Genomic DNA, 24,363 nt, shown 5'->3' with positions numbered 1-24,363 from the left:
CCGGGCGGCGCCTGCGCGCTAGAAGAGGAGGGTGCTCGGGGGCCCTTTTCCGGGGGCGGGGAGCGCGCATGCGTAGGCAGCCAGACTGCGGCCAGTTTAAGGCCAGGTGAGGTGAACGCGGAAGTACGGTACGTGAGTGTTTTCCAGCTCTTCTGACTGCGGCCGGGTGACGGGTGCGAGATGCAGGCGGGCGCGGCGCCTGAAGATGGTCGAGACGGTCCCCGGGAGCGGCTAGCCTTGGGTGAAGCTGGGAGGCAGCAGCAGAACCATGAAGTGCGGTCTCAATCGAGGGCAGAACGGTTTCCAAAACATTCCTACTGGTTGGATCTCTGGCTCTTCATCCTCTTTGACCTGGTGTTGTTTATCTTCGTGTATCTTTTACCCTGGTGAGTACTCTGAATACAACGTTGAACTGGTAGGGAGCTTACCACTACTCCTTTTGGGGGTAGGCAAGGTAACTGAATTCCAGAGAGTATGGTATGTCCAAGGTAATAACGTAGCTGGTGAGTGGCAGGGTCGGTGGGTGGGTGGGGAGATTGGGATAAGGCTGGAATGAAAATGTTCTTCCTTGGCACCTCAGTGAGGGTCTTCAAAGAGGTAGAAACTTGGCTCCATGATTTTTTTTCTCATGTTATGGAATGAAACCAGCTGGGTTTGAGTGCCTGCACCACCACAAAGAAATCAGAGAATTTATTTCGCTTCTCTGAGCTTTATTTTTCCATTTACCATTTGGAACCATAGGTGTGGAATGAAGATTAAATGAGATAGTAATTTATCTAAAAGCGATTTGCATTTTCCCTGGCAGCAGTAAGCGCTCGACTGAAGCTACTGTTCCTATACTACGGTTGGGCCATGAGTAGGCCACGTAGGTATCTCAAACAAGTCCAAACCTGAACTCTTAATAACTTATTACAAAAAAATGCACTTTTGTGCCGCCATTTCAGTAAGTAACTTTTTTCACTCAGTACTCCTCCCAGAACCCTAAGGCTCTTTGACTCTCCTCTCTCTTTTATACACACCCACACAGCCCCAAACACCAAATTCTGTAGGTTCCACTTGCAAAATCCTTGCTCTGCATTTTCCTTGCCACTCAGTCTGAAAAGACAGTTTTGGAAGGGGAGAAGGAAAGGAAATGTAGAGAAGGAGTAGGGGAGCAGAACAAGAAAAGGACACAGGATTGAGTTGATGAGGGAAAAGTTCAGGAGAGAAGCAGTGACCTGAAGATAGAGCCTGTGGAAGAAAAGCAGTGCAGCTCATTTAGACATTGAGGAGCTTTCTTGAAGTTTGGGGTTGTTTTCTCACCAGGAGTTAACCTCTCTCAGTCATGCTTATGAATTTGCAAGCCTTGATAGGCAATTTTATCTTCTTTCCCCATCCCCAAATTGTGGCAAAGATTTGGGCATAAGGTCATTGTATTTAAGGCCCTATCGCTGCTGAGTTGCTGGGTAGTGTGGTAAATTAGAAGTCAGAGGTTTGAGTGGGGTGAATGGAAGAGATGGGTATTTCTATAAAATCCTCTGCCAAGCCATTTATATTTATAGAGTTTCCACTCTCCTCTACTTCCCCTCCTGTTTTGGGTAGAGACTGATACCTCAAATATAGTGATTTTTTTTTTTTTTTTTTTTAAGTTTTCATTCCTGGGTAGAAAATGGAAGCCTTAGGAGAAATAGTCCAGGCCTTTTTTTTTTTTTTTCTCTGTCTCATCAATACGTAAATCGTTTAGGAATGTGCAAGTGACTGAGACAACCTAGATTTTCAAATATTAGGGTATTAAAATGGGAAGGAGACATTGTTGACAAGTATTTGGTTTTTACAGAATGGTTTGCCTATGTCTAGATTAAGAAGTTGGTTCCTGGAGTGAATTCTGAAAATGACTACAAACCTCTTGGAGAAGAAAGGATTGTGCAACAGAACTTCAAACTCTAAGCGACTTTTCTTTCATTTTACATACTCTTCATTTTGGGGACTACATAAAATGGGTGATGATCTCACCCATTCATATAGCTAAGTTCTTAAACTAGACTCTGATTGATGTTTAAAAACTTTTTAAACATCTGATGGCTTTACAGGGGCTGAATATTGAAATATTTATATGTAAGGGTTTATTGTATCCATTAAGAAATACAGTACTGTCTAGCCTATAACATCTTAAGGGTTAGCTAGGGTTTCATATGATGCAAAAATGATGAAATATTAAGGTGAAGTATTTAAAAATAAATTACTGAAAAGCAAGGGAAGAAGGGTTTTGAGAAAAAGGAGTTAAGAGCTGTACAGAAAATGCAGGCCCACGATATATTGGCTGTAAGTACCAGTTTAATTTTAGATTAAGTGGTCCTCTGTTATGGTTGCCAGTTTGATACAAGTGCAGGGAAAGTATGTAATATCCAACATTGGAAATCTAGAGTGCATGTCCTCTCACCTGGATGCTTCCTGCCGTTCATTCCCTTTTAGGCTTTTGAACTTCCCTAAGATAAGACTGTGTTTCCAACCTATTTTTTGTTGTTGTGGTTGCATTAAGAATGCTTGTGGCCTGAACATGGTTTTTAAAAATGTTTGTACATTAAATACGTCAGCAAAGTCAGCATATTTACTCATTTCAACAAATATTTGAGCACTTAACTCTGGGCCAGGTACAGCAGTGAGCAAAACAGACAAAAAAAATCCTTGCCTTCATGGAGCTTACATTCTCTTACTTATCTAAATGTTAACAAGAATGTACATTCTAAGAGGATCAGAATTTTATTTAATCACACTCCCAAAACAGCTACTAAAAGCCCTTCAGAAGCCATTCCTATTATCTAACAGATACTCCTTTATGTAACGTTAGAAATGGGCTCTTGTTGAAATTGGTGACATCTGATACATGTGTATTGCCTCAGTATTTTGAGGCTATTCCTTTCCTTTAGAAACAAGGCATAGATCTGGTAAACTCTACATCCTCTCCCTTTTAGAATGGCAGTTAAGAGTGAAATCTGGGACTGGTTTTGGGGGATTTTAATTGCCTGTTGCTGACTATGAGGTTAATAATTATGCCTTCAGGATATTGTTGCATCTGCATGGAGAGAACCTTTTATGCAAAGGTTGAAGCATCTAAAGAAACATAGAACTGGGATTTCATTGAGCATACCAAGTGTGAACGATTTTTCTGCTGCTTGCTAATAATTTTGCCCAATAAACGTTTATTACATAATTAAATTTGGTCTGATTTGGATTTTGCATTTGTTTAAACAAATTACTTGATAGTATTATTTTGAGAGGATTAACAGTTACCATGTAGCTTAATGGTAGGTTACACACAAAGATTTATGATCCTTACTACCTTTCTGAGCCTAAAATCTGAGCCCAGTACCACAACTATTAGATACTCTGAAAATTCTGATAGAGGGAAGGCAGTAAAGTCCTAGTGTTGTGACATGACTCTAAATGGTATACAAAAATGGTGGCAGCGTGAGGGTTGAATCTTTTCTATAGCTGATGAATAAGAAATTATGCCTACCACTGAACTGTGCCACCTCTAGTACAGTGACTGCTTACAGTACCCACACCTGAAGGCTAAGTGGGTAAAAGGGGAAACGGGTAAGGCTAAAGGATGAATGGGGCACCAAGAAAAGTTGGCAAACTTGCTAAGACAAAAACAAAGACATTCAAAGAATAACATTAATGTGATTTTAATCTGATAGATTCCTTTATAAATTTCAAAACCTTAATTTCATATAAACCAAATGATTATTTTAATAATCATTTGAAATGAACTAGTTGACTAGCAGTTGTGAGGAAGTCATTAGGAGTCCATTAACCTGAAAATTTGCAATAGAAACTTCTTCTCCACGCTATCTAGTCCCTAAATGGCATGGGAATACATTCAGAGACTACAGGATATTTAGAGTCATTGAGGTTACTTAATGTAAATTATGTTCCAGGACAAGGGTCATCAAACAATGGCCAATGGGCCAAATCTAGGCCACTACTCAGGCCTGTGAGCTAAGAATGATTTTTACATTTTAAAATGGTTGAAAAAAATAAAAAAATTTCATATGAGAATTATATGAAATCCAAGCTTCAATATCAATAAAGTTTTATTGGAACACAAACATGCCATTCATTTACATACCATTTAGGGCTGCTTTACTTCTTTAACCAGTGGCAGAGTTGAGTAGTTTGTTACAAAGACCCTATGGTCCACAAAGACCAAATTATTTACTATCTGGGTCTTTACAGAAAGTTTGCCAACTCCAATAGGAGCCCAATTTTAGACTTCACTACAGTTACATTCTTAGGAGCCTCCAGTGATAACACTTTATGATTAGTGATATTCCAAGTACCCTGAACTTTAAGTTGACTTACATTTCTCATAAAATAATAATCAACATGGGAGAAATGCACAGAATGTTCATGAATGCACAACATGTTCATAAATGCACAGAAAAGTCCAACCATGTTAACTTAAAAATCGGTTTATCTTTAAAAAAAATGCTGAACCAGAAAAAAACTGATTTCACAGAAAAATAGAAGTCTGAAGATACGTATTTTGAACATTATAACAATTATTGGTTGCATTATTTCAGAAGTTATAATTTTATAACCAGAAGAAAACATCTATAAAAATCAGATACCCTAGCAGTAAAAATTTTACATGTGAATGATTAGTTAGTAATTATGTATTCAAATCTATATTTGGAGTGTTGAATCAACAAAAACAGTTCTAGTTTGTTAGTACTATGACAATTCAGGTGGTTTCAACTGAACAGTACTTTAAAAAGAGCCAAAATTAGATGTTGCAACTCATCTGAGTTGAAAATACAAATCTATGAGACTGCTGTTAAATATCAGAAATGTGTTTATGTTTCAAATAATACATTTAAAATAAAAGCTACACAAAGTTTTTGAAAGATATTAAAAATACTTGAAGTCCATTTTCTAGTATTTTACAATGTTATAAAAGCAGTAATTAAATACAGACATTTCAAATACAATTTAAAAAACTTTACAGTTATTTACAAACCCTCCATACTAAAAGTTATGTTAAAAATAAGCTTTCTTAAAAGATAAAGTTTAACATAGTTCATATTCAAGTATTTCTAAAGTAAGAGAATATAGAGTAATAATCACCTACATTTACAGTTAAGCTATTTAAAAACTTCTCTAGGTTTGATAACTGGGTGCGGTTATGTTTTTACAAGCAATATTTTATATTTATCTAGAAATACTCATTTTAAATCATTTACATTTTGCAATATTTTAACAGTTTAAGGAATTGGTCAAAATGTTAAATTTATTCATCAGTTTACAGAATTAAGTTATATGTATAAAGTTTATTAATGAATGTAAGAAAAATTTTAATTATGTAATTCTTTATTTTCTTAAGTGGACAATACAAAAACTCCTAAACCACAATAAGTTTACCAACTTAGTACAAAATAAAATGACAACTAATGAAATAAGGCAATTAAAGTAACTTATAAGGTCATCCTGATAATGGAAATCTTTATTTTTAAAATAAAGCCCTCTCCATGAAAGTAGTTAGGGTAAAACGACTATCCGTTTAGAGTAGAAAAATGGGAGAGCTGCTCAAATTAATACATTTCATTAAAATTAAACCCTCTATGAAAGGCAGCAATTGAATCTGGAAACCCAAAAATATTTTCAGATTCAAGAATCTGAAGATCACTAAAATGGGTTGACAACCTATAAAGATACAAGGTTACAGCAGGGGAAATTTAGGCAGTCACAGTGAGATTCCCAATAAGAGGGCCCTAACTTAATTCCTAACACTGGTTATTAGCAGCCCAATGTAAACCAAACCAAAATAAAACCTTTCACATTTCATATAAAGTTAGAAAAAGTGTTAAAAAATAAATATACTAAAGTTAAGAATTTCACTTATTTTTAGCTTACATGGCTGAAATCAGTTTATGAATACATACAACAAAGGCCTAATTTATGTTAACTAGGCATTCTGTAGATAAAAGTTCTAGGAGCAAAATTAAGTTTCTTCTCTTCTGACCTTAAGAATTTAATTTAAAAATTGCTTTATCATTAAGGCTTTTTTTTTCTTTTTCAAATGCTATCAATTTCATGGGTTGATATTTTTTAAGACACTTAAAGGGATTGCATGTAATAGACTATCACAGAAGTCAAAAACAAATGGGTGAAGCCCTCTTGGTTCCTTACCCATTAGAAAGTGCTTCTTAGTAAAGCAAATACTGCTTTGACTACACAAACTATGTATCACCTGGTATTTTTCCATTAGCATAGTTTTATCAATCTACATATGTGAATATTGGTTAGTTTAATACTTATGGGTCTGTTAGCCACACATAAAGGAACATTTTTATTCAACTGCAGCCGTGACTTTTTGCATACCCCCCAATTTTCTATTTTGCAGGCACGCCAAGGCTATTCAAAGGGAATTTCTAAAATATCCAATAAGTTGATCACAAAATAAAAAATATATATAGAAAGTTAAAGCGATTAATGACTTTAAAAATGCCATGGTTTTAATTTCATGTATTACCAGGTTTGGTCAGTCAATTCCTATTATTTTTAATGGCCTCTGAGAAGTATAAGCTTACCGGTTTCATCATTTATCTACTACAATGTATACTAGGTTTATATCTTTGCTCAGAAGGGCAGTTTGAACCAAGACTATTGTGTAACACCGGTCCTAGCCCTCTTTCACTCTGGGATAGCGAATTATCATTACAAAAACCACTGCTCTCCGGAACATAGAGCTTGGGTCTCTGATGGTATTTCAGTCTGTATGTATCAGTCATGCAGCTATCAACTGAAAAATAGGTAGTTAATGAAATGGTCTCATTTGGACAAGTAGAACTAGAGTCTATTTCTGGTTGGCAAAACGCATCAACAACTGTACCCAAGTCTGCCTGAAAATCTTTAGTTGAAGAGCCGGACAGGTAGTTTGGTGTGTTGCCAACATGCTCTTTTACTTGAAATGTTTCCTGAAGTCTTTCATCATTCATGTATGTACCCACTTCTGAACCTGGTTCTGGATCCGGACTTAAACTGTGCTTTGGAAGACTAAAAGAATTAGCTTTAAATGTCTCTGTAAGTTTGACATTATGTGTGGAACCATTTTTCTCTGACTGTGGCACACTGGTTATAGCATATTTCTTTGGTGGCAAAGGAGGCGGATTATGGCTAACAAGGTTTGGCATCTGACCATCAGATCTGCAGGCTGACTGAATTATATGTTCCCTGGATAGAGACTTCTCAGAGGAACACTGTTCCATCATAGTTTGCTGCTCGATGAGGGGAGCAGTTTCTGGCTTTAACCCAACAGGTCTCATGTGTGAGGACCACAAAGAAGATGGTAACACTATTTTGTTACTGTTCATTATCTTTCCAGAAGCAGAATTATCATCAATGTGAAGAAGTAAACCTGTTCTCTCAGAATTTTCTGTATTAAGCCACTCAGAAAATTTGCATTCACTTGATGTTTCAAGTTTCTGTTCATTTGACTGGTGGATATGCTCTCTTGCTGCAGTGTCCTTCAGTATCTGTGGACCTGACGAAGGGAACAACTTTCCATTCGTTTCATGTGTAATATGTGACCTGAAACATAAAAACAAAGCTAAAACACCATATATAAATAGGCAAAACTGAGGGAGAAACAAACATTTGTCCTGCAGTTTAATTTCTCAATATACACTTTATGTTATTTTTGTAACAGAAGTGGGAAGATACTTATAACCATTAACATTTTACACTCTCTTAGTCCGAAATTTATGCTAAAATATATGAATGCCAGAAACACCTATCATTACCAAAATCAGATTTCTAATAATTAGAAGCATAATTTAAAAAAACTCATTTCAACTTACAAGCATGGAAATTGCATTTATTTGTGATAAAATGTAGCACAGACTTAAAAAGAAATGTTATAAGCAAACACTTCAATTCCCTAAAACACTTCTCAACCAACATCACAAAGTTTATACCAATAGAGACAACTTTAATTTTGACATGTAATGCTATAAAAGGCTGGCATACTAATTAAAAATAATTTGATCAGGAGTACCTTTAGGTAATGATATTTTTTGGAAACCAGTTTTAGAATTTTTAATATATATGTATATCTGTTATTCTGTTATTATATATTATATAATACCAAGAGCTTCAAAAACAAATAGAGGAACAAAAGAGAAAAAATGGTCTGAGCCCTCTCTCAATTTCCAAGAGACCCTGTCTACAAAGCCATGTTTTTTTGCTAATGACAAAATGCTATACATTCGACTCTAATTTGTTTCAATTATTAATCAGCCCTTAAGATCTTAAGTTGCACAGATAACAAAAGCAATCTGTAAGTAAAAATAATAGTTACTATTTAGTAAGCACTAACTACATGCTGGCCACTATACTAGAGCTTTTCTGTTACTTTCTTTGATCTACAACAGTATTCAGGTAAAGATTATTCAAGTAAAGACTACTATCCCCCTTTACCTGCATGTGGCCAAAATCACCTGGATGATAAACAGAAGAACTAGGAATTGAACCCAGATCTGTTTGTCTCCAAAGGCCATGTTCTCAGCCACTACTCAAAGATCATTTAAATGGCAAGTTACCAATTTTACAAGAAAACTGTAAGACACAACTGACACAACATTCCAGAGAGCATCTCCCCGAGTCAGTACTAGACAAATACTGTCAAACTCTTGGCCTCCCTTTTCTAGACCTCATGTTGACCAGCCCCTATCTAGCAGCTCAGTCTTCCTTCAGACAGGTAACTATAATATGGCTAAATAGATTTCAGCTTTCAATTTTTGTGTTCTCCTGAGGTTAGGCCTTGACGGGGGTTTGAATAATTCAGAAACTCCTCAGCACTCCTCAGGAACCCTTCAAAGACCACTGTTAGAGTGATAACCTTATAGGTAACGATTTTTTTAAGTTTATTTATTTTGAGAGCGTGTGAGCAGGAGAGGGGCAGAGAGAGGGAGGAAGAGAATCCTAAGCCGGATGTCTGTGCTACTGTCAGTGTCAGCATGGAACCTGACGTGGGACTTGAACCCACCAACAGTGAGACCATGACCTGAGCTGAAATCAAGAGTCAGATGCTTACCTCACTGAACCATCCAGCTGCCCCTAGGTAATTAACTTCTATGGTGAAGATAAATGATATTACATTGTAAATTTTATTTTGCTATATGAAAATTATTTTTCTCATGTGAATTGCATGGAATTGATGAAGAGAGGCTCTGTAGGATAAGAGCTATATTCAAATTTCAGCTCCATTGCTTCAGGCAAATTACTTAATAAAAGCCCTTAATTTTCTCTTTGGTATAATACCATCTACCTCCTAAAAGTGCTGTGAGGATGACAACAATCATGTATTGTACCAGGTACTTTGTAGGCCAGGCTCTCTATTCTCAGGTCCTTTTAATGATCACTTTTAATGAACAGACAGGCATCAATAAAATTGTAGACCCATTGTTTTCAGAGCAGTAATATGAATTTACAGCCTATCTGGTAAAGAGTTCCTATAATACATGCATTTAGTACAGAAAATTTTAGTTTTTCCAAATATTTTTGATTACCTCTTTATCAAAGGATTTTTTATTTGTAGATGTGACTCTGGGTGGAACTCAGGAGATTTACAGCCTACTTCCAAATTCTTGAGTTCTTTTCTGAAGCCTGAGGTGGGGAGAGAGAAAAATTAAATTATTTAAGTGATCTTTTATAATTTACTCCACTTATACTTCTCCATAATTTACATAAGGTTTCCTATAAATAGGTAATTCTCTTACAACTAACAGAAATTAATTCTTCAAGGCCCAGCTCAAATAATACCTCTTTTCTGAATGCTTTATACAAAATAAATGGCTACTTCTACTACCACTTGGAAATGTTAGCAATGTTATTGGGGCTACACCATGTGGAGCTATGTTGTTTCCCCAGTTACGTAAGACATATTCTTTGCCGACAAAGTGGTAGGGAAATTGTGCATCTGAAGACAGATGGCTTGGGTTGAAGTTTAGATTTGCTAGTTATGGGCTAGTAACTTTAAACAAACCTCTCAATCCCTTACAATCTGTTTCCTCATTTATATGAGATAATGACACCTCTTTTACCTTCCTCACATGAACATTAGGAACATCAACTGAATTAAATATGTGGGAAGGTATTATGATAACATGTAAGATGTTATGTCATCATCACTAACTAGCTACCATTTACTGACTGCTAAGTTGTTAAGAGGTTGATAATAATTATTTAATCTTTACAAGTGAACCCCATTTTTACTTGAAAGACAACAAACACTGGTTACTCAGAGTTGGGTACCTGGCAGAAACTTTCTTAAAAATTAAAGACATGAACCTATCATTTCCAAGAAAACAACTAGCATTATTTATTGCCAATGATAGAATTCAAGCTTTTGGATGAAAATTAGAATTTTGGAAAACGGGAATCCACCATCATGAGTTTTGTAGCTTCCCGATAATTATAAAGACTTTCTGCTAACATCTGTGGCAATATTAACAAATGTGCTTTTTTAAATTATATAAAGAAATATGTCAACATTTGGAAGACTTGCAAATTTAGCAAATCAATATTTTCCAAATGAGGTTAGTAAAAAAAATCATGCATGAGTAAAGTAAATCATTCTTTAAATACTTAAAATTTTCCATTTTAAAGCCTAATACAGTAATTATTAATATATGTTGCCCATAAAAACCAAAGCTCTTTGAGGTCCTTAATATTTTTTAATAGTATAAAAATATCCTGAGATCAAAACGTTTGAAAACTACTGCTACAATTGATTGAAAATAGTTGTCTTTTAAAATCTCAGTCACAACTGTTCTGTGAAATGATTCCCTCCCCTTTTTTTTTCTTTTCAAATTTTTATTTTTTAAAGTTTATTTGAGAGAGACAGACAGAGCATGAGTGCGGGAGGGGCAGAGAAGGAGACACAGAATCTGAAGCAGGCTCCAGGCCCTGAGCTGTCAACATAGAGCCTGATGCAGGGCTCAAACCTACCAGCTGTGAGATCATGATCTGGGCTGAAGTCGGAGGCTCAACCAACTGAGCCACCCAGGTGCCCAAAATTTCCCTTTTTATACCCCAAGGAAGTTAGGTGACCCAACTGATGCTATGTAACTGGTGACAGCATTCAAACAAATCCAGGGTTAACTCCAAAGTCAGTGCCCTTTCCCCTACCTGCAAGCTCTCTTTTACATATGCTACTAAAATCTGAGATCATCATACAGAATCTCCTGTGATGAAACTAGGCCACTAGTTTGAACATCAAATAACATGATCCACTTTAATGTGCTGATGCCTACAGAAGATATCAGAATATATGGCATTAGCTTGAATTTTCAATTGATTGCCTATACTTCTATACAATTCTACTTAAGTTTTTCCTGTATCCTCCCTTGTTTTTAGATGGCATTGTTATCACATTCATTTATGTTTTCTTTCATTCTCATGCTTTTAATTGTACTCCAAACCTATGAATTGAAGATTACAGAGAAGGGGCGCCTGGATGGCTCAGCCAGTTAAGCATCTGCCTTCAGGTCATGACCTCACGGTTTGTGAGTTCGAGCCCTGCATCAGGCTCTGTGCTGACAGCTAGGAGCCTGGGGCCTGCTTCAGATTCTGTGTCTCCCTATCTCTCTGCCCCTCCCCTGTTCCTGCTCTCTCTGTCTCAAAAATAAACAAACATTAAAAAAAAAAAAGATTTCAGAGAAAACAAAAGTTATTAAAGCAACAACTTTATTTTTTAAACAATAACAAAGAACTTTATCTTAGATGGCTTTTTATCCCTAAGTTGATCTTCTGGGTGTCACTCAAAGTTCAGCTGGAATCTATAGTTGATCAAAACATCTAACTATTATCCTATGGAAAAAAATCTGTATTTGATTACCATCAGGCTTTGCAAATTAAATCTTCAATTTCTAAGAAAGAGTTGTGTAATATATATGAGAATTTAATACCCCATATGCAATATTGCTCACACAGTAAATGTTAGCTTCTAATAAAACCTAAGATAGTAGAATGAGAGGAACTACAAGTCTGGCATTCATTTGTTTAAGACTTAACACTCCTACGTCCTCTAGACTGCAGTAAGCTCTTCATTATTACACGATACATTCCCTTTTTGTTATTGTTTCCCTTAGTATAATATCTAACATATAAAATACATTCAATGAAAGTCTAGAAAATGAATAAACAATTACATGCAAAACATACTGTTTTTCTTCTCTTAAATTACCACCACCCTGTCCACAACGTTCCGAACTCACAGAACCAGAACTAGATAAGTATAAACTGAGTCAAATTCTTCTTACCTTTCCTCTTGACCTATTTCAACTTTAACAAGTGCCACACTAATAAAATCTTAAAAATAAAAGGCAGTATCATTGATCCCAGGGAGTGTTAGTTGCTTGTAAGCCTGACAGATTGCTGAGGCTCAAAAACAGCCTCTCTCTTCAGCAGCTACTTTATGATTATTTAAAAAAAAAAAAAAAAAAAAAAAAAGGTAATGTCAAAAAGAACTGATAATTTTTTGGACTTGAAAAATTAGAAAGTTGAAGTTACATTACAATTTTCTACTCACTTTGATTTTAACTTCAGAATGTTTACTTCTTACCCTAATTTCAAGTTTATTATTCACAAACACCAGAAAAAATACTTAATTCTTAACTCTTTACTATTATTAAAGTATGTACAACAGACAGCAGGAGGCAGCAGAGGTCTTATAAATATGTTTGAAATTTTCATGTCACTATGGCAGGCATTCAACCAAGTGGTTTGACTTCAGAATTCCAACTAACTTAAAAATAGATGTGTTATTTTTCTCTTCTGCTGACATAGACATCCATGTGTCTTTACTGGGAATTTTGGCTCCAGGTCCTTTGCAAACCAAAATAGTTCAATTTTTATACTTGGCACAGAAGACAACACCAAGGTTTGAACTAATAATGCTAATTTTGATACTGTATTTTTTAAAAGCCCAATAGTCAAGAAATCAAAATATATACTTCATCTGAAAAGATGACCCTGGTTTAAAACAGGCTTAGGTAGCAATAAAACCAAACTGCTGGTCTAGACAATGTAATCTTCACTCTTGTTGTATGGGGAGATTTCAAAATATAACATGAGCACTACTATTACAAAGCCTAAACACATTCAAGAGCAATAATCCAATCAATGATCTGATTTACAATAAAACAAAAATTTTGTAAATAAAATTTGAATACTTTGAAAAAATCACAAAACTTTAACTGGCCTGTTTCTTTACCTTCTTTGTTTCTTTTTCCACTCTGCCTCCAGAGATCTTATTCTACCAATTACTGTTCTGTTCTATTCTTATCTTCACACCTTTTTCTTCCTCTGTACATCATTAGTTCCTTACCCTCCATAACCTAAATGCAAAACTAAGCTCTTGATTTCATCTTTCTCCTCTAGGTACTGCTTCTTCGCTATTCACAGCAAAGGTCTGGAGAGACATGTGCTAAATCCATTTCTTTACTTCTCTTTTATTAAGTTATTATTCTACTATAATTTCTTAAGACGTTTTATTTGAAAATGTCAAAAAGTCCAGAAAAATTGAAAGATTAAAACTAGTGCAAAGAATACTTGTATATCTTTACCCAGATTCACCTATTATTAACATTTTGCTCCATTTTTTTCTGAGCAATTTTTTTTTTTACATTTATTTATTTTTGATAGAGACAGAGCACAAGTGGGGTAAGGGCAGAGAGAGAGGGAGACACAGAATCTGAAGCAGGCTCTAGGCTCTGAGCTGTCAGCACAGAGCCCAACGTGGGGCTTGAACTCACAAACCGCGAGATCATGACCTGAGCCAAAATCAGATGCTTAACCAACTGAGCCACCCAGGCGCCCCTGAGCCATTTTAAGTTAGAAACATCATGGCCCTTTACTTCTCAATAATACTTCAGTCCTACCTCAGCTTGCTTCTATTTCAAATGTCCTTCTAACACTGCTTTTTACTCTTTCACTAATGACTTACCGCTAAATCAAACCTGTGCTTTTTAATCCTTATTCTGCTTAATTTGTGACCACTTGTCTTCTTGAAGCTCCCTATTTTCCTGGTTTCCCTGTGATAATCTTATGTCCTGTATTTTCTCATACCTTTAGCTCTTCCCCATACTTTCCCAAAGTTGCTCCTTCTCTCTATCCTTAGTTCATCTCTCTTAGCAAACCCCAACTTTTTTCCTCTACTTTTTGCTCTGAAATCTCCAGTTTTCCTGAGTGATGTCAACTCCCATATATGTGGCTGGTTACCCAGTACATAATCTCTCCTAAATTGTAGACATATGTCCCTAACTGGCTAATACATCTATTTAACCCAGATGATAAACAAAACAATCCCAAAATACTTTGGGCATCTCCTTTCATCCCCTGAAAGTTGTTTCTTCTTTCTATATTCTTTGATTTGGTAAGTGGTGTAACTATTTATGTAAGTCCCAAATACAGCTTCCTCCTTTTCCTCCCTTTTGTACATCTGTCATAAAAGCTGACTCCATTGTCTATAAATTCTTACAAACTCAAATCTTCTCTTCTGACACTGGTACTTAGTTTATGCCCTCACCCTTTCACTCCAGGCTATTAAAGCAGTCATCTAATTTTTCTCCCACTGCTCCGAACTCACCCTCTACATTGCCACCAGAGGTTTTCTAAAATGCAGACTGGAGTGTATTACTCTTCTTGTCCTCTGCTGCCTTTCCACTTACTGTAGAATTTAAAAATAGCATAGAAGTTTCATCATGATTTGGCTTCTATCTACCCTCTGTCATCTGACAACTTCCACACATGCACTCAGCCTTGCATACACTAAACTACCTGTATTCTTCCAATGTGATACTTTCTCCTGACCATGTGAACATATAATTTCTTCTGTCTTGAATGTAATTTAAGGCATTTGAAATTCTCCTGATTAGTGACCCATTTTAAAAGAGGAGCTAAAATAATCTAAATGGCACTGTGAAATTCCAACAGTGTATCTGGACAATAACTTTCGGCAGCAAAAACCATGACATAGGCAGAGAAATCTATGTATCTTTGTCAATGAAAAAACATCAATGAAATAATTACGATGGCATGGCACTACTGTAGATTCTTGGTTCTCTAACATCAAATAAACTTGTACAGGCTAATATTAAAAACTGACTTAAATATCATAAATAAGTAAAAATTTTCTAAAGCTCCTTAACTTTCTAAGTCTTATAGCATATAACAGAAAGCGATTCTTTAGGTCGATACTGTTAAGTGTGCTCCCATTTTATAAAGAAATAGGACAAAGCCAAGGAAATCATACCAAATCACAAAGAATTAAATTAAACTGTGCCTTACTTAAAACAAAAATCCACACAGGGAATGTGTTTAGCTTGGGGAAAAAACTCCTATACTATTTTAACATGTTCTCAAAGAGTAGGGAAGGGGAATCCATAGAGACACCATGGGCAGGGGCATTAACAAAGATCCTCAAGGCAAAGACCAGGTGAGAGAACTCTGGTAGACTCTGAAGTTTGTTAAATAAGAAATAATTTTAACATAATACAATTTATGAGTTAAATAAGTGGGTTACATAAAACCACAATAAGAAACCTACTTCATACCCATTAGTGATGGTAATTATCAAAACAAAACAAAACCCCAGAAAACAACAAATGTTGGTGAAATATAGAGAAGTTGGGACCCTTGTGCATGGCTGGTGGGAATGTAAAATGGTGCAGCTGCTGTTGAAAACAGTGTGGTGGTTCCTCAAAAAAAGAAAACAAACCACAACAACAACACATAATTACCAAAGAATCCAGCAACTGCACTTCTTGGTACATACTCAAAAGAACTGAAAGCAGGAATTCTCAGATATTTGTACACCAATGTTCACAGGAGCATTACTCACTATACCCAAAAGATAGAAACAACCCAAATGTCCATCAATAGATGAATGGATAAACAAAATGTGTTGTGTTATACAATGTACTATTATTCAGCCTTTAAAAAGGAATAAAATTTTGACACGTGCCACAACATGGATGAACTTCAAAGACATTATGTTAAGTGAAATAAGCCAGTCACACACACACACACACACACACACACACACACACACACACACACAAATACTGTATGGTTCCACTTATCTGGGGTACCCAGAGTAGTCAAATTCATAGAGATAGAAAGTAGAATGGTGGTTGCTGGGGGCTGGGAGGGAGGGGGAAATGGAGAGCTTTTTACTGAGTACAAGAATTTAAGTTTGAGAAGTTGAAAGAGTTCTGGAGATGGATGATGGTGATGGCTGCACAGCAATGTGAACGTTCTTACTACCACTCAACTGCCACTTCAAAATGGTTAGAATGGCAAACCTGTAATGTGTATTTTACCACAATAAAAAAATATTCTCAAGTAGGTTATATACATACTCTTTGATATTAAATGGGGAAACCCACTACAAAGCTCTTACAGCAATACATTCTTGACCATCACAATTTCTATGACCTTGTGTTTTTATTACTATCAGGAAGCAAGCATAATTTTGTAAAAAGTACTGAACTTGCACTTATTGTTCAATTTCACCGACTTCTGCTGTTGATTTCTGGCCAACCCTTTACTGCTTCCTGTAATACTTGGTTACCAGACTTTTATCAGATTTTTAAACAGGCGAGACATTTTATATAGGAAAGGAAGGTTATTTCCTTAATATAAGTGTTTCCTTCTGATATTATACCTTTTGATAAAAACAACATAATTTAACATTTCATCATATTCAATGTCTGTAACCTTAAAATAATCTCCACAAAAGCCTTAAGAATGATAAAGATTAAAAAACAAACTAAAAATTTGTTCTTCATGGCTATTTTTTATTGTGAAAAATTACCTTTTCTAATCCTCTGAATTCTAACATTTGAAAATATGGTCTTTGATTGCAACCTCAATAATCCCCTTGCTTATCATTTTCCTTGATCCTTCTCCCCCAGATCCTTCAGCTATATCCTTTCAATAGCAACCTGAATTCTACACACATTCATAACATCTAATTTTGTTTCTGGGCTATGTATGAGTAACAGATCACCTATAATTATGCCCCACACCATGAATATAATTACTGTTTCCAAACTGAACTTTTCTAACAGGGTGTTTATCCATTTTTCTATCCTGTCCTTAACTCCTGTGGTAGACATCAGACTGTTCACGCATATTTCAGTTCACCTTCCAGGCACTAGTAAGACTGCTTTTTTCCACCCTCTTTGAAATTATGCTTGGCTGTAAGACATGCCTTGGCCAAGATGTGAGTGAAAGTACATTCATCATTTCTGGGTTGAAGTTTTAAGAGCTCAGGCGTGATTCTTGTGTCCTCCTTCAATCTCCTCTCCCCACAATACTGCAAGGATCAGAGAAGCATCTGTGGAGATGTAGTCTCACTGGCCTGGGACCCTGAGTGACTTCTAGGAAGGACTCCATACTGACCTCCACTGGTCATGTATCATGAGCAAAACACAAATGGGTGCTGGCACACTGAGATCTTGAAGTTGTTACCACTGTGTAGCCTAGAGGTTAGCCTATCCTGACTGACACATTCCCCTCTTGGCCCAGTCCCTGAACTAGCTATCCCCATCCTTTAAAAGCCTTCAAGAATGAATTCTCCCAACTTGCTCATTACTCATAACCTTACCAGTAATAGCACTGTTCCTAGTTTCTTTACTCTTATTACCACAACTTATTCTTTACAGCCACTATTACAATATATTTAAATAAAATTTTACCTTCCAAGTAGTTTTTGCTCTGTTGGGAGGAACAGTTGATATATTCTATATTTAGGTTGCTTGTTTTAACCTGGTCACTAGAAAACAGAACAAAACACACACCAAGTGTATCAGCTATCGTGGATTATTTTAGTTAGAATCTAAGAAAAAGGAAATAATACGTTAAAGAATTATTATATGCCATGTGCTGTTCTAGGGGATTAATGTACATTATTTAATTTACATCTCACAGCAACACTTAAAAGTAGCTATCATCCTCATTTTACAACAGAAGATTAAGGTTGTCAAAGTCAAATTAATTTGCCCAATACTTAAAATCCAAGACTATCTGGTTACAAAGTCCTGACCTTTCTACTACCCTAGGCTACCCCTTTCCAAGAAGTGTTATGAAATTGCCCTGCCATCCTAAGTCTTTATGGCAATGATTATTTAATATAATACAAGCAGTTGATTTTTGTGAATCTGGCTTTTTAATAATAAATGTGGTAAAACACCAGCTAATAACAAATTAAGATGTTTTACTTGGATTAAAAGCAGAAATTGTGGCTAGAAGACTGATGTAAGAAATCCACCATTTAAGCTGTGGATGTGTTTTAGAGGTTACACAGGAAAGGGCAAATGTGCTTCTAACAGAAACATAAAAATGTATTCAGAATTAATTGAACACAAACTTAGTTATTTGGCTGTATTCTTTTATACTTGCTAAAGGAAAAATATCTCTTCCATGGAATTGGCTATGAAAGTAGAAAATATCCCTCCTTCTGAGTTATAGATGTTAGAAATGGGATAATGAACATTAAATAGATTGAAGAATTAAATAATTAGCTTGATGACAGAGATGCAACCAATTTAAATCTACACTTGAAAATCTGTAGTATAGAGGCGCCTGGGTGGTTCAGTCGGTTAAGCATCCCACCTCAGCTCAGGTCATGATCTCACAGTCCGTGAGTTTGAGCCCCGCGTCAGGCTCTGTGCTGACAGCTCAGAGCTTGGAGTCTACTTCGGCTTCTGTGCCTCCCTCTCTCTCTGCCCCTCCCCTGTTCATGCTCTGTCTCTCTCTGTCTCAAAAATAAATAAAAACATTAAAAAATTAAAAAAAAAAAAGAAAAAGAAAACCTGTAGTATATATTAATTCTTATCAGTGGCAACAATGATAATGTATTTCTGCACTTCTAAAATTTCCTAAAAATAAAGTTATTTTCAGAATCAGGAGGTAACTATTAAAAACAGAAACCTGAAATATCAAATAACTTGTGATATCCCAGGTTTCTTCATTCTAAAGTCAAGCTCTTTCCATTACACTTTATTGACCTCAGACTTTGAAAATCACTTCATATAACTAACAAGAGAAAATGATGGGGGAAAGGCATTCATTTAATTTGTGCATTACCTGCAGGATGCTGTTTCTTTAACACCACTGATATCCATTACTGTACCATTTCCATCGATAACAGGTGAATCCAAATTAGCAGATCCATTACTGACATGATCACTACTTTCGTATCCAGACTCAGTCCTCTGCATCTGCCAATTGTCACCGTAAACTTTAGTCTCTTTGAGGCCTTTATTTTTCTCTGCTCCTTTTCCATTTGATTCAAGGGAACTCCTGCCTATTTCCTGCTTCATTTCATCTTCGTATATGGTCATTAAACATTTCTGCTTTGGGTTCTCCTTTGGCCAATTGTTAAAACTCTGATCTCTGCTACATTTAGGTTTGTTACTGATATTTGATTTATGTCTTGGACTATGTTGCCTTTTTTCACTTTCATTAAAAATACTATCAACATTTAATGTTTCCCTCATGGGTTTCCAACCACGGTTCCGGCTTTTACTGCTGCCACTGTAACTGCTTCCTTTATCCCTAGAATCTTGGCTGCTGTCTGTATCATATCCAGTGCCACTGTCACTCTTAACTTTGCCAGTAACTTTCTCTCCTGGGGCAAGAATCTGGGATTTACTTGAACTCAGTATTTGTGCAGAAGCTCGACTCTGATGGGCAACTCGGTCATGCTTATATGGACCTTTTCCTTGACTATGATATAGATGTGGATTTCCATATTGCCTAAAGCCATTTGGGGCAGGAGGTGATCCAGACTTGAAATGTGGAAGGTCTTCATCAACCAAATCTTTAAAAATAAATAATCAAATGAAGATACAAATGAGTACTCTTCAGAGACATTTCTCAGTCACAAGTCAAACACCTTGTTTGTAAAGAAATGTTAAGCAGTAATAAGTAAACAATAAGATTTATAGTATATCACATAGAGGTTTGAACTTAAAAAGTGTTTTTTTTCATTCTCTATCCTTCATGAGAGGCATTTATAAGATAAGTTATATATTGATTTTAAAAAATGATCTCTAAGGTAGATCATAAGATCTAAAAAAAAATTTAAATACTTTAATGTAATTTAAATATTTTTTTTTAAAAAACAGTATTTTGTCTCATTCATAATTAATGAAAATCATAACAACAAGAGTATTTTCTACTTCTTATATTGGTAAAGGTTTAAAAGTTTGTTAAACCAACTGCTGCTGAGGGTGTGAAAAAACAGACATCCAAACAATGTCAGTGAGAGTGCAGAATGGCTCAGGCTTTTAGGAGAGCAATTGAGCCACATCCAGCAAAATTAAGAATAAACATACATACCTTAACCCAGCTATTCTCCTAAAAGAATTTTATGCTATTGCTATACATAAAAAAAGTATACAAAAGTGTATGTAAAAGGATATCACTGCAGCAAAAATCTCAAATCAAGTTTTAAAGTCTAGCAGTATCATTTAAGTTAATGGCATGTCCATAACGAAAAGAGGATAAAACCATAAAGTGTAAGGCACGCTCATAATGAACTGGACACTATTAACGATGAAACAGAAGAAAGGTGAGGAGCTGCAAGAAAAGAAGCTCTCCTCACTTAATTTTATAACCTTCCTTCTTGTTTGAATGTACCATATGAGTGAAGTGAATCTATAATTACAAGGGAAGTTAAAACATCTAAACAACCACAAGTATTCCAGGCTAAAATTAAATAAGAACACTCCAGAATTTATTTTTATAGATTTAATAGGTGTATTAAAGAAATCATATTAAGATATATAACATAATATGTACATAAGTATATATGATAAATAATAAAGAAATTATATTAATTTGTATTAAGGTTACAAAATTTAGTTTAAAAGTAAGATTTTAGCAACCCCTTTTCTCAAATGAACACTATAAGCTCTTAGCTTACCTCTATGTCGGCCCAAATCTTTTCTTGGTCCCCTCTCCAAATCCTTCCTTTGTGACGAAAGTAAGTTTCTCTGTTCAATGGCCTTTAAAGCACATTCTCTGGAAATGTCTTTTATTTTTTCCCTTTGATCATTGTGACTTAACTTAACTGTAAAATAAACCATTCTTATAAATGATACAGATCGTTTTTCAAATTGCTCAATAAAAGTACAAATTGAACTATATAAAATTTTTAACATGTTATATATTAAAAAGAAAATAAGAAGTATACAATGAACTCATTTTTATCCTTAGCCAAAAAACTCAATGTGCTTTTATCCTGACACTGGAGATGCCTGTTGGCTTTAAGAACTTCCTATATAGCTCCTAAAAACTTGTGTAAAGAGATCTTATATTGAAATACTAAAAGCTAAAGGTAACTGAGTGATCACTATGTGTCAGACACCATTCTAAGTCTTAACTCATTTAATTCTTTGAGGTAGGTACAATTACCATCTCCATTGTGGATCAGGAAACTGAGGTACAGAGAAGTTAAAAACTTTCCCAGGTTCACATAACTTGTAAATGTAGAACCAGGATTATGAACCCAAGTTGTCTGGTCCAATGTTTGTGTTTGTAATCACATACAGTTTTGGGGCTTACAAGTAGTTATCTTTTGACAAATAGGTAACAGCTTAATCTAAGAGTATGACCAATACAGAGGGTAAAAGATGGTCTCATTCAGAACTTTTAAAAGCATTTACTGTAATTCCTTGTTTTTGTTTTTTTTAATTTATTTATGAGAGAGAGACAGAGAGAGAGAGAGAGAGAGAGAGAGAGAGAGAGAATATTCCAGGCAGGCTCCACACTGAACCCGACACAGGGCTCAATCCCATGGCCGTGACATCATGACTTAAGTAGAAATCAAGAGTTGTATGCTTAACCAACCAAGCCACGCAGGCATCCCTGTAATTCTTTGATGACAACTGTTAATTCGGGATCCTACCACCCTTGATTAAATGGGTTACTTTTATAGTTAGACATTATTTCATTAATGTACTTTAAAGCTGCTTATAAATTCATCCTGAACATCCACCCAATTCAAGTTTTATGTATTTCTAAACCATAACTACACACACCATGTGGCAATGTCCCGTTGTGGACCCAAGTCACAGAACCTGGTTTGTGAAAATTAAATCTGTGGTATGATGTAACAACAGAGAGTTGAATAAAAATGAAGTTAAATATAAAGTACAACTATAATAACTCTGAACTACTGCTATATTCACTAATGGTAAATTTAATTTTAGCCTATGAACCAAATTATTAACTCATGTTTTTCCTCTCCAAGTTAATATTTAACTCCTAGATTATGACTTTCTTTGGTAACAGTCCAGATTGCCTCCAGCCTGTTACAGCGGTCAATATATGGAGAAACCCAAATAGTAGTCAATTGTTCAGATAAAACCACAAGTCTGAGAGAAATGCATTAAGTTAAAAGACAAAATGTTGTTATCTAGTTATTTTCTCTTCATGGCCAAGAATAGTTAAACACCCTCCTTCTGTATGGTACTTACCAGGAATTACAGATTCAGTAAACGAGAAAGGGGGAAGCATAATTACTCAGGGACAATATAAAAATGATAACTTAAACACATACCTGGCCCTCTACCACCACTTGTTTGAATGTGGTTCCGATTAAATGATGAAATATTATCTGTTGGAAATTTCTGAATTTCTTTCTGTTTTGCCTGATCACCAAATCCATTCTCTTTTGAATTATCTGACTTATAAATTATGGGCTTTTCACATCCTTAAAAGACAAACAAAAATGTATTATTCCCATCCTCCTCCCCACCAGAAGAAGTGAAGTTTGAAACTTTTTTTATAGATTTTATTTTTAAGTAATCTCTATACTCAATGTGGGGCTCGAACTCACAACCCTGAGATCAAGAGGTGCATGCTCCCGACTGAACCACGCACCCCTGAATCATTTTTTTTCTTTTTTTCCCCCCTGAATCATTTTTAATACTGTAGACAATCACTTACAAACTCAAAGGATTGACATTGATATATATACATTTTTAAAGAGAACATTTGCCAGACTTTTTTTTTTTTTTTTTTTTTTTTTTGAGAGGGGAGAGCGTAAGGGCAGTGAGAGAGAGGGAGAGAAAGAGAGTCCCAAGTAGGCTCTGTGTTGATAGCACGGAGCCCAACTTGGGCCTTGAACCTACAAGTGATGAGATCATGACCTGAGCCGAAATCAAGAGTCAGACACTGGATCAACTGAGCCACCCAGGCATCCATATTATTATTATTATTATTATTATTATTTGAGAGAACATGTGTGCACGGGGGAGGGGCAGAGAGAGAGAGAGAGGGACTACAAGAATCCTAAGCAGGCTCCAAGCTCAGCATGCTCAGCATGAGCCCAACTTGGGGCTTGATCTCACTACCGTGAGATCACAACCTGAGCTGAAATCAAGAGTCAGACATTTAACTGACTAGGCCACCCAGGCATCCCAGGAGACATTTTTAAATGATTTCTGTATGTTTTGTAATGTATCCAAAAATGGGCGTAAGCTCCTTTGGACTTTTCCTGTGTATGACTCACTTTAAATCTCAACATTCACTGTTAGAAAGAGCTTCCAGCCAAGTATCCCCTTCCGTGCTTGTGTGACCACACAAGTGGGTAACTCCTGAGGGTGCTTTAGAGGCCATTGGTGAGGAAAGCCTTCTTTATAAAGATTAACTCAAAGTAATAAAATTTTCCTGAACTCTGTTTTACTGAAACTAAATTTTGAAATTATCCTCAAAATTCATTTTATCTTCAGTATATTAATATTCTTAGTGTGATTGATACTATTGAAAAAAACACTAAAAAGAACTTTTGAAAATTACCCATATTTTCTGCAACAGATTTATAATGTGACCAGTTGATGACCTGCCTAAGTGCATCTTCAGTAGAAACTGCTGTGCCATCTGGGTTTGCGTAAAACAAAAGCAGTGGCTGGAAGTGGCATCGGATACACTTGGAGACCACATCCTTCCATCTAGTTCCAACCTTCAAAAAAAAACCACAATGAAGAAAAACAAAACAAAATCTTTTAATCAATGTGTTACATAAATAGCAGAGACTGAATAAATTTGTATATTAAAAAATTTTTAAGAATTCAGTCGTTCATCATGTTTTATCTGATCACTTTTAAACTAGTCTAAATAAAAATTTTTTAAACATTACTAAAAAATTGATGGGTAAAATTGTACACCTGCTATATCAAGATTTAGGCTATCAAATTTTAAAAAGCTTTTCCACATACATGGTTGATTGACTTTTGACAAAGATTTAAAGGCAATTTAATGGAGAAATACAAGAGTCTATTCAACAGTGGTGCTAGAACAAAG

At 35.5% G+C, this 24,363-nt stretch overlaps 2 protein-coding genes across 4 annotated transcripts in view; one reads left to right on the top strand and one right to left on the bottom strand.

Moving 5' to 3' along the window:
• The first annotated feature begins 36 nt into the window (after window positions 1-36).
• CB1H4orf3 (chromosome B1 C4orf3 homolog) lies at window positions 37-23,970 on the top strand. Of its 3 annotated transcripts, none has more exons than XM_049631102.1 (2): window positions 37-386; window positions 23,878-23,970. In XM_049631102.1, coding segments are annotated over exons 1-2 (207 nt in total). In that variant the 5' UTR covers window positions 37-180; the 3' UTR covers window positions 23,879-23,970. The 3 variants fall into 3 exon arrangements, with proteins under 3 accessions (XP_049487059.1, XP_049487058.1, XP_049487057.1); XM_049631101.1 differs by lacking the exon at window positions 23,878-23,970 and adding an exon at window positions 1,837-3,195 and having other exon boundaries at window positions 45-386; XM_049631100.1 differs by lacking the exon at window positions 23,878-23,970 and adding an exon at window positions 1,817-3,195 and having other exon boundaries at window positions 54-386.
• USP53 (ubiquitin specific peptidase 53) overlaps window positions 4,059-24,363 on the bottom strand; it is a 64,963-nt gene continuing 44,658 nt past the window's right edge. Inside the window, exons 10-16 of the mRNA XM_049631099.1 lie at window positions 23,860-24,022; window positions 22,619-22,771; window positions 20,981-21,127; window positions 19,138-19,873; window positions 17,748-17,824; window positions 9,552-9,648; window positions 4,059-7,572 (exon numbers count right to left, since the gene is read on the bottom strand). Coding sequence (XP_049487056.1) covers window positions 6,585-7,572; window positions 9,552-9,648; window positions 17,748-17,824; window positions 19,138-19,873; window positions 20,981-21,127; window positions 22,619-22,771; window positions 23,860-24,022 — 2,361 coding nt within the window. The 3' untranslated portion in view covers window positions 4,059-6,584. The remainder of the gene's footprint in view (window positions 7,573-9,551; window positions 9,649-17,747; window positions 17,825-19,137; window positions 19,874-20,980; window positions 21,128-22,618; window positions 22,772-23,859; window positions 24,023-24,363) is intronic.

The sequence above is a fragment of the Panthera uncia genome, chromosome B1, assembly GCF_023721935.1.
Source record: "Panthera uncia isolate 11264 chromosome B1, Puncia_PCG_1.0, whole genome shotgun sequence".
Lineage (NCBI taxonomy): Eukaryota > Metazoa > Chordata > Mammalia > Carnivora > Felidae > Panthera > Panthera uncia.
The sequence above is the reverse complement of the archived record's forward strand: the minus strand, read 5'-3'. Positions and strand labels throughout refer to the sequence as shown.

Excerpts from the sequence above, each read along its gene's own strand:
- CB1H4orf3 (XM_049631102.1), top strand. The coding sequence starts at position 181 with ATGCAGGCGGGCGCGGCGCCTGAAGATGGTCGAGACGGTCCCCGGGAG.